This window comes from Alosa sapidissima, chromosome 17 (genome assembly GCF_018492685.1).
Source record: "Alosa sapidissima isolate fAloSap1 chromosome 17, fAloSap1.pri, whole genome shotgun sequence".
NCBI classification, from domain to species: domain Eukaryota; kingdom Metazoa; phylum Chordata; class Actinopteri; order Clupeiformes; family Clupeidae; genus Alosa; species Alosa sapidissima.
In genome coordinates, this window is record NC_055973.1 from 32212837 (window position 1) to 32224152 (window position 11316).

The 11316-nt window shown below is 42.6% G+C and overlaps 1 protein-coding gene across 1 annotated transcript; it reads left to right on the forward strand.

Annotated features, from left to right (window-relative positions):
- Window positions 1–329: 329 nt before the first annotated feature.
- zmp:0000000991 (mucin-12) lies at window positions 330–11201 on the forward strand. Its single transcript, XM_042067439.1, has 5 exons — window positions 330–605; window positions 2806–2939; window positions 3641–3791; window positions 5670–5712; window positions 6116–11201. The coding sequence occupies exons 1-5, from the start codon at window positions 490–492 to the stop codon at window positions 10619–10621; spliced, it is 4950 nt and encodes a 1649-aa protein (XP_041923373.1). The 5' UTR covers window positions 330–489; the 3' UTR covers window positions 10622–11201.
- Window positions 11202–11316: the final 115 nt, after the last annotated feature.

Genomic DNA, 11316 nt, shown 5'->3' on the forward strand with positions numbered 1-11316 from the left:
CCTAATGTTTGAATAGTCCACGCCCATGAGTCATGTAACCTAATGGATTATTGGAGACAGTGAGACACATAGCAAAGTAGCTTTTCAAGGTATGGAAAATGTGACAAAGACAGAATAGGCCAAAAATGCAAAAGCTTCCAGAATTGGAATGATAAACTCTTTCCCTTGTCGACTTCAACATCTTCGCTACTCTACAGCTCCTTCTTGTAGCATTATCAGATATGGTTTATGAATCTGTTATCCCTGTGAGGATATCATTCGGTCTAAAGTGCACACATGTTTACATAACCGATGCGCATTCAGTCAACTTTCAACTGGGGGAATGAACGCAGCATAGGTCAGGCGTAAAGAATGTAATAGTCTGAACTAAAGTTTGCCTACTGTAGTCATAATATCTAACAGCCCATGACGCTGCGAAAACACGCCCGAGGGCTTGAGCGGGAGGTGACCGAACAAGCCTGGTAAGGTGCAGCTAAGCTTAACGTTAGGATGTCAACGGGTGAATTCATTAGAGAGATCAGTGTGTCGGAGACAGAGAAAGCGAACTTCCCAGCTGCTTTCCTTCCGCAGAAGGATTTTCGTAGGAAAGCCTTTCAGAGAAAAAGGTAAGTGAGAATAAGCTATGGTCATGGCAAACGATCACATGCATATCTCATCTATTCCCATACGACTATTGAATCACTCTCAATCGTGATAAAGGAGATAGGCCTGGCCTAATATCGTTGAGATAACCCACGTTACCAACAACGTTGCCTAAACTTTATCAGTTCAATAAGTTGCTAAACTAACTATACGCATGTAGTCTACAATTGTTGTTACGCACAAACGTAAGGCATGAAACCTAGAACTTACGTTATCGTTATGCCACTCCGGACACGTTTGGGGCAAAAAGGATAGCCCAGTGATCAACACACTTCTAAAACATACGGACTACTGTCGATAAATGCGTCATTTGGGACTTTAAAACATTCATGTCAAGTTTCTCACGGTTTATCCTCAAACTGACAACACCCACTTTATATAACAGCAACTTGACAGCTGCGCCAAACAACACAAGCCAAGTTGGTTGTGCCAACCACAAGCTGTTTAAAAATGAAGTTCAGCAGAGTAGTTGCGTGCACATCCAACCTGTTTTTGAGGCCAGGTGCCAGGACAAATATACGTTTTGGCGTAAATTAAAGAATAAATGCCCACACACTGGAGCAGCCTACAGTATTAGCTCCCAGACTTCAATGTGTATCTTTTTTTAACCTTTAAAATTATTGTCAATATTGTTTTATATCCAGTTGCATTTGTGCTGATAATATCGACTCATAAAGAGAATAATCCTTCTCGCTATCAGTATTTTCTCACAGTCCAGTTCATGCTTTTGGCTCTTTGCCAGTCCAACCTAGCCTGGGTGTTCCCATGCTGCCTTGATTTGATTCACGCTGCTAAGGCAGCCTGGAGACCATGGAGCAAATTTTCGCCTGAGATAGGGAACCAATCACAGAACAGGGGGGAAAGCAAGACGATGATGAGCTATGCACAGACGCATTTGATAGACATCCGTGGCACCCAATACGAGAAAATGAACGTTTGGTTCCCAGACCACGTCTCATTGAGAAGTGGTGGCGCTAGCCAGGCTAGTGGGGCATGTTAAGATTAGTTCGAATAAGGTGTGTCATTAAAATGCCAGGCTGAATCTCACGTTGAGGTCTTTTACTAATAACTCAGATAAACACATACGTAACTCATGCTCCTAGCATCTTCACGAATGTAACAAACTCCCAGAAGTTCAAGCTTCACGGAATGACGTCACCAGTATTATGCGTATGACAACTGATAAACATTCCATCGCATCACAAGGTGTAAACAATAAGAATCTGTTATCTCCTAAGGGCTATCTTCTTGATAAAACAGAGTCTTGTACAGAATATGTTCAGGGCTATCTTCTTGATAAAAACGGACTCTCAGAGACCTTTACATTAAATGTAGGCCAAATTGACGGTTGGAATTAGCCTGGCTAGCGCCACCACTTCTCAATGAGACGTGGTCTGGGAACCAAACGTTCATTTTCTCGTATTTGAAAAAAATGTCCAGATCCGTTTATTGGGTGCCACGGATGTCTATCAAATGCGTCTGTGCATAGCTCATCATCGTCTTGCTTTCCCCCCTGTTCTGTGATTGGTTCCCTATCTCAGGCGAAAATTTGCTCCATGGTCTCCAGGCTGCCTTAGCAGCGTGAATCAAATCGCACGCAAGGCAGCATGGGAACACCCAGGCTAATGCCCCGCCATGATAAGAGTGTATTTAGTTATCGCTAATGAGTTGTTACCTTCCCAGTGGGTAAATCGTGTGCATGCACCCTTCCTCTGGCTCGTAGGCCAGTAACACAATAATATTATTTTAATTGGCCAAGCATTTTTTTTCTCTGAAGATAAAGGTTTAAACATGTTTAAAAGAAAAAAATGATTTGAACCATTTGGCAGTGGCAGTAGGCCCTAGGCCTTCTGCAGTAACTAGAATTGGAGTATGAGGTTTATTTTGTCTGTCAGTTTTTACTTCACACTGTAATGCACTGAGACATTTGAATATGTAAATGAAACTACCTTACGATGTTACCTTACCTGCCACAGGCTTGCCATTATTGGGAAAGAACTCGAGAGGCCAAGACACATAGGATCAAGCTCTCCAATGGCTTGCCCAATATTATTGCGCCAGTCATAGGACAGCAGGGCCTACGATACTGCAGTGGTCTCATTACAGTAGTCGGAAATACTAACCTTGAAAATGATTGGCTCACACGTTCTGTATGTTCTCTAGAAGACTGTGGGACATAAGGGATGTGGAACGGAGGCTTAAAGGCGGACACCAGCGTGATCTGAACCATAAAAATAAGCCTGGAAGCAAATCCCTTGCAGAGCTGTCACACAGCACCGAAAGGCCCACAGATACAGGTAAGGCCAAGTGCACATAGAGTGTATTAGTCGTTAGGAAGCATCCCTACAGATCTGAAATATGTTGCATGTGTCTTAGTCGTTAGGAAGCATCCCTACAGATCTGAAATATGTTGCATAACTGTAGTCGTTAGGAAGTATCCCTACAGATCTGAAATATGTTGCATAACTGTAGTCGTTAGGAAGCATACCTACAGATCTGATATATGTTGCATGTGTATTAGTCATTAGGAAGCATACCTACAGATCTGAAATATGTTGCATGTGTATTAGTCGTTAGGAAGCATACCTACAGATCTGAAATATGTTGCATAATTGGTCACATGGAAATGCTAGTGTAAACACATTAGTCACTGCAAATTATTTTTTATGGGTACAAGTGTAATTTGCATATCATGTGTAACTATCTATTTATTTAGCTTATTTTATGTATTTTAGTCTTTTTTAGCTTATCTGTGGGCATCTCAGGTTTGTTCCAAACAATGTCTCGTTGTATCTGTGTACAATGACAATAAAGTATCTATCTATCTATAGTATCCATCTATACCATATATGAGCTCTGATTGACAATAACACATGCACAGCATATTACTGATTCCACTGTGGGGATAACAGTGATGCAATACAGGAAGTACATCAGAGTTACTTCCAGCAGAAGGAAGTAAAACAGTAAATAATAAGGTTAATCATTTTTCCAACAGAACTGCTAAGTGGAACTGTACGAATCAAGGAGGACAACCCAACTTTTCGCCCGGATAAAACTCAACCTTCTCAACCAACGTGTGGCTCTATCCTTGAATTAGGCCACACCTTAATAGAACAAGACCAGGCAGCGCTAGGTGGAACGTTCAGGTGAGCTCTCTTTGTCTATACATAAATGTACATCTGCCAAGGATCATTTGTTTTTAAGTCCTATCACAGGAACATGTTTTATGAAAAGGTCAAATTTTTTGAAACTGAAGTCGTTCCATAGATGGCACATACAGTGGGTATGGCTTTGTTTTGTCAATCAGAACTAAACATAAATGTTATAGATATTATAGTGTAGTTATACTTATCTTGTTTATTGCTCCCAGAGTGATGATCAGTCAGTGTGAGATATATTATAAAAAGAAATTCTTGGAGTCATTAGCGGAAAGGAACTGAACCATGCAGAAATTGCATTCCACACTTGCTGAGGTTGTAAATTCAAAAAGAGATTTTTTAACCCAATTAACAGGAAGCATCGATCAGTTGTACTATTTTACAGTTTTTTCTGATTGCTTAAGCACATTTTTTGTAACTATGGCTTTTTTTGCAAAACTCTACACACAAATGGCAAAACCTCTCACCCAATCAGCAAAACATTGTAGTTCTCTTTTAGAATAAGGACCTTTCAGTCATTCATAATGGTTGGTTGGCTGGATGGTTAGACATACACAGATGCGATCTGGGAAACCCCTTCACATGGTGCAAATTTACCAACTTATGATTATGATATACCATCCTAACAACATCCAAGATTTTGGGAGGATGGTATCCAGGATTTTGTTAGGGGACTGTCTAGAATGTTGCTAGGATGGTATCAGTATCTTAAATTGGTGAAATTTTACCAAAGAGGGTTGAAACAGAGCAAAAATCAAGGATTTTTGAGTGCACCATGTGAAGGGTTTTCCTAGATCACATCACATATGTATTTGAGAACTGTTTATGTAAATGCTAAATGATTTTGTCCATGTTAGGGGCATTCTTCTGAATGCCCCTTCAACAGATATGAACCTTTTCAGAGAGGATGTCAGACCACAGACAAATTAGTTTAGGCACAGATTGAGCATTTCAATACACTAGTTGGCTGCCAGTTGTTCTGACATCATTTTAAAATGATAACCATTATACATGTTACATTCCTTGTGTAAGAAACCATTACACTGTCATATCAGTCATGACCGCAGCGCTTTGCCAAATGGCCTTTGGACGTTACGTATCTCTTCAGGCACAGACTGCCTTAATTGAAACATGCCATATATAGAAATCACCTGTTCATGAGCAGTCATGGAAGTGTGTACTTGCATCTGAAGCACTAGCTTTTTAGATACAGTCAATATTTTTTGTATAAATGTGTATTAAATGATGTCATGTGTAGTAACTTTACACACAAAACTGACTGAATGCTCACACATCACTGACTTAAAAATTGTGACCTAGAATGCAGCTGTCTATCATTTTTTGGTACAGTGTCCGTGGGAGGCTGGAATGCAGATGGTCTTGTTTGTCTGGATTCAGTTAAAGTCCCATACATTGCTTTAAAAGTACAGATGTTCTGAAGCAAAACAGCTTACATAAGTCATCCCTTTCCCACGCAGGCATAATTTTTGTTGATATTGGTAAAGGCCAAAGAGTAACATCTAATTTCAGTTCCTCCATTAAACTCTGGTTCCTGCACAGTATGTAGAACTAGATGTGTATTACTTTCTGGACTACACTATGCAACCTTTATTCATACATTTATTCATTTAGCAGACACTTTTTATCCAAAGTGACGTACATATTTCATGCAAGGCCCATTGTCACCGGAGCAACTTGGGGTTAAGTGCCTTACTCAAGGGCACAACAGTGGAAGGCGGGAATTGAACCCACAACTTTTCTGGCTACTGCGACTAGCCTAACCACTTAGCTTAACCACAGCCCACAAGTATATGTTGATTATGTGGATTGATTATCGTACTGACTTTTTGTTTATTTTTTAACCAGAGAGGAGACTCAACAGCAACAAGATACATTTAGTAACACAGAGGTAAGTTGTCATTTTACACTGTGGTTTTAAACATCAGTTATCGTTAACATTTTTAACCGCTTTTCATTGGTTATGGCAACATGATTTATGTGTCAAATGCACAGATAAGACCCTTATTTTGTTGACACAGAGTAAATGCTGATCTGATCAGTATGGCACATTCCATCTGTGTGTGCTTAGTTAGTGGGCAGGTCTGGTAAGGCAGGGCTGTGATTGCATTTACAAAGTGGTGTGGCTGGGTGTGGGAAGCCCACTAAAATAGTCATCAGTCTACGTCTGCTTGCCTGGCTGCCTGGCTGCTCACTGCTGTGAATTACCGCTGCCTTTTTATAACTGCTTTCCAAGGTTACACCTTGAGTCACTTCTCAAACATGACATCATTTTATGTACTCTGTCCTGACAGGTAAATAAAGAAGAGACTCCTCAAAAAAGTTTTGGCAGTGAACTTGCACTCTTCACAGCTAAGGAGGAACTGACAACATTGCATTTGGAGAATGAGAGGGCGACGTCATGTCAATCACAGAATGCCTTTGGATCCCATACCTCTCCTCTGGATTTAAGAGAAGACAAACACACTGTCATTTTAAAGAGACAAGGTGAAACAGGAGACCGTTATGCACAATATATGAAGAAAGTGATACAAATTAGGGTCACAGAGTTTACCGTTCCGGGCAATGTGACAAAAACAGGACAACTTAATCCACACGAACTGAAAAGTGATTCCAGTGCAAAGTCCAACTGTGACTGTCAACCAATTTTATGCAAGTTCTTGGACCAGACTGAGGACATCATCTTTCCCTTTTCACAGAGTTCTGATTCTGCTGTGACCCATTCGCAGCACGGCCAGGCTCCAGACATGCTGACGTCTTCTGTAGTGACCGGACTTGCCCCTAACTGGAGCGCCCGGTCCAGGAAACAGAAACAGGGTGCTGCAGATGTAAGCCTAAACGCTACAGAACAGGAAATGCAGAGGAGAAGACAGGAAGTCCATGTGCCTTCATCTCTCTTTGGCAGGGAGGTTGTGTTTCCAGAGGTGAGCAATAAAGAGAATGCCCTGTCCATGACCAGCAGTACTTCTACTGATTCACCGAGCAATCTGTTCAACTTGAGGAACAACAGGCCTGTAAAGCGTCGCATCTCAAGGGCCTTTTCAGCAGGGATGGGTGGAGGAAAGGCCGATGCTAAAACAGAGGTTGTCCACCCACTAACTTCACCAGCGGATACAGTGTTGAGACCTGTGTCTCCCCATTCTCTGGACCTCCACTGGTCAAGGAGTGTTAGTCAACCAGGCCAGTTTTCCAGCATGAACTCCCCTCCTACCACTACTGGCAGTCTACTTCTTTCCTTCAGGAAGATGAACTTGAGTTCCAAAAGTACAGGTACACCCTCAGAAACACACCCCATAACTTCAAACAGCTCCCTTAACCGCCAAAATAAAAATGTGTCAAGGATGTCCGAACCAATGTCTTATGTGACATTACAGAGGAACAGGGCAAAGTCACACCTCAGTCCCCCTCAGCCCCTCTCTAGTCCGATAAACAAACCAAAGGGGACATCTGAGTTCTTTTCCTTGTCAACCTCCTCTGAGAGTTTGAGGCCACGTCTGTTTCTTTATCCTAACAATAATATTGAAATACCTGGCTCATCTAACACAACTTCCAATTCAGACCGAGAGCAGACAACTACCTCCCCACAATACAACAAACTGGATGGTTTGAAAAACACTCCACTTAGTCCCACCCCTGGATCCATGCTTAGACGGCAACACACGTTACAAGGAGATAGTCTGCTACAAAGTACACCCTCACACACTTCTAATTTGAGGCGTACAAATACTTTAAGTAATGTGTCAAACCTTCTAAACAACAACAGAGTAGGAACCATGTTGACTAACGACAGTGAGGGAAGAACAGCACCAACATACTCCTCGAGTATTTACAGTGGAATCCCTAGGGTATATGACAGCCTTGCATCAAGAAACCTGAACGCACTAACTAGCTCTACAGATGCAAGTTCACGAAATGTAACCAATTTCGACAGATATACCAGATCAAATAATAATGGAATACAACGAGCCCAGACGGTTGACAAACCTACTATGTCCAGACGGTCAAAGACGGCATCCGTATCTGAAAGTCCCCAAATCGACACCCCAGTATCCCCGAGGGAAAAATATTCTTTATGTCTGTCAACCAACCTTACTTCACCTTTGCCATTAAGAAATTCCACAAATACAGCTCCACTGGTGCAACAGAGCTTGCTAAACGCCCCAAAGCCCCTGTCTATCAGAGAGACAAACATCACAGACACCCCACACTATATATCCGCTGCTGATAAAAATCGCTCCCCAGTTGAGAGGGCTGCCATATCCCCTTTGTGGCAAAAGAATGTGGAAAATCTGGCCCCAGCTGGGAAGCAGTCCCAGTTGTCCCAGAGTCCATCTAAGTCACCAGATCCTCTGTCTCCAGCCAGATCCAAACGTAATATCTGTGCTCCAACCACATTCTCATCTCTCAGGCCTAACAGCCCTGCTTCACCAACCTCCCCAACGCCACCTCCCTCACTGTTCCAGTCACAAAGAAGAGAGACTCCTCCCTCTCCACCATCACAAGAGACCATACAGCTGAAGCAGTCTGAATCAAGCCCTGCACATGCTCCAACCACTTTCTCATCCCTCAAATTTAGCAGCCCAGCTTTGGACACCTCACCTACACCCCCTTCTTCACTGCCCCAGTTGCAAAGAAGAGAGACTCCTGTGTCTCCACCATTACAAGAGAAAATCCTACCGCTGAAGCAGTTTGAATCAAGCCCAGTCCACACTCCAACCACATTCTCATCCTTCAGGCTTAGCAGCCCAGCTTTAGACACCTCACCTACACCCCCTTCTTCACTGCTTCAGTCGCAAAGAAGAGAGACTCTTGTCTCTTCACCACCACAAGACAAGAACATACAGCTGAGGAAGGGCTCTGAATCCAGCTTAGCACATACCTCCTGTCCCGTCTCAAAATTTAGTTTTGATCTTAGTACACATGACAGGCAGAGGTCCATCTCAAAGACAGATTCCACTGGGACCTCTGTACCTGGTTCTTCTTCTATCTCTGAAAAGAATGACAGGTCCCCTATGAGTCTCTCGCCTTATATCAGCCTCCGCTCTGCAAGGCAGACACCTGGTAGTGTCTCCTCTCCATCGAATCCCAAAAGCCTGAGGTCTGCCTCGTTTGATAGCACAGTAAACCCCTCAGAAACTGTGTCCACCTTACGCTCACCATACTTGTTGGTGAAATTATCTGAGGAACAGCTGAACACTGTTGGCAAGCAGCCATCGCAAGTACCAGCACCAGCACCACTCAGAAAATCTATGTCGGTAGACACTCTGGGACTTGTTCAACAATGCACCAACCAGCCTGTTTCAACTACTTCAAAGTACATTTCAGATGCCAAAGACAGTAAGTGCACATCTCCTAGAATAACTTTAAGCCCCTCGGAATCAACAGCTTCTGTTTCTATTTTTGAAACACAGACTCATAAACAACATGACAAGATGCCGGTTTTCAGAAGTGACAATGTTAGCAAAGCATTTCCTACACAAACTGAGAAAAAGGGTTATAAACTTAACCAATCAGATAGCAGCGGTCAGAAAGTGGATAAACACAAGAGCAAGGATGTATCAGATTCACAAAGCCAAAAGTGGAGTTTGTTTTCTTCAAAGAACCAGAAAGACCGCAGCTCTTGCCGGAAGGAAGACAAACCACTGACACAGTCTTTAGAGAAAACCAAGAAAAATTCTTTTGGCAACAGAATGGACCAAATGTTAGATCGATTGATGTCATTTACTGTCAAATATCGAGATGGGGATGCAAGTTTGAAGACAGAGGACACATCTTTGCATCAGAGCGCTTCCAGTAGTGGGCCGAGTATACCAGGGAGCCAAGGCAGATTAGAGTCATGTGATCAGGCAAAAGATAGAGACAGTCACTTCCACTCTGCCTCTGCTACCAGTCCTGGTCTATTCATACATGACCAGATAGCAACCAAACCACCAAAGCCACCAAAAAGTAAGGAATCTGAGATGTCATTTCTCAAAGTACCTCAACCAAAAGGTCACGTTAAAACAAAACAAGAGCAAAAACTAAACAACAGGCATGTCAACCAGTATTCCACCCTTCCGGCCAACTGGAGAACTTCCAAAATGTCCTCCAACTCCAGCAGTCCCATAGACTTTTATTCAGAGGATGTAAAAACTGACAGGAATTTCTCTAGCACAAGTAAACCGAGGAGAAAAACGACATCTTTGTGTGAACCACAGCATGACCATAGCATTAGCAGTGCTTGGGATGAAGAGGGACTGTTGCCTAGCAAAGAGCTATACTCTTGCTCAGACATTAAGTATGGTTTGAACCACAAACGGTCCATCTCTGTTAGTAGTGTACAGTCCAGTCGACCCTCAGGTACTGGGCGTATCTCAAGGTCAAGCTCAAGGGCCAGCAGCATCGGTGACCTCACATCTGCTGCTGACCTCATGACCCTGGATGACCTTATGACTCAGGAGGCCACATTGAACCCAGATCATAGTGGCACACCTATAGCCCTTCAGATACCGAAAAACGAATCACTTAACCGAGTCTGGAGCCCAGCTAGCCTGGAGAGAACTTCATTTTCGTGGGAAAGTGAGCCAACTCCTCCGCCATCTCCCACGTTTTCACCCACTACCAGGCGTCTGTCCCGAGCTCCAAGCTCCTCCTCTCAGGGCAGTCGTTCTTCTCCTGACAGCGTGTCGCCCAGAGGGCTCCTACCATCCAAGAACTACACCTGCAATTTGTCAGTGTTTGAAGAGTCAGATTCTGACTCCACTACGACTGACGATGAGTATTATCTGAACGATGACACTGGGGAAGAGACAGAGCTCTAGAGTTCTAGCTTTGATCTTGGAATTATTTCCCTGAATGTATTGTACCCATTCTATTTCCACTGAATGTTTGATGGGCTATTTATTTGACGAGCTATTTTATAGAGTTAAATTGATTTTGTATGTTGAGATAAAAATAATAAAATATATGAACTGTAGTGGCAATATTTCCTTTCTTGGACCCGTTTTCAAACTAACCCCCTAAAACCATATAGCCACATGTCTCAAAACTTGTATGAATTAGTCTACAATTTCCCATGGGGCATCAAGTTGTATTTTTTTTTTTTTTACTTTTGTTTATATTAATACAATTTTAATGAAATGTCAACTGTTTCCTCTCTTGACTGTAATAACCATAATGCAACCTGCTAATACAACCTGTTCCTATTACCTAGCTAGTCTGCATATCTCTAACGTACTCCTCAGTGCTCAGTTGCATGTGTGTTGCTGGTATCTAAGGCAACTCTCAAATTGTATTTACAGAGGTGGGTGGGTCATGGCAGGAAAATGATCCTAAAGGGCACCTCCCATAACATGTATATGATGATGTCATTATGTGTCATAAAAGCAAACTGTTCCCACACTAGTTTTTCCCCTTTGTAGGCCTACATTATAAACAAAACCTGATGTCATAAACTGTTGTAGCCCATATTAGAGCAATATAGCCTACTTTCTACACTATTTGGGATAAATTGTAG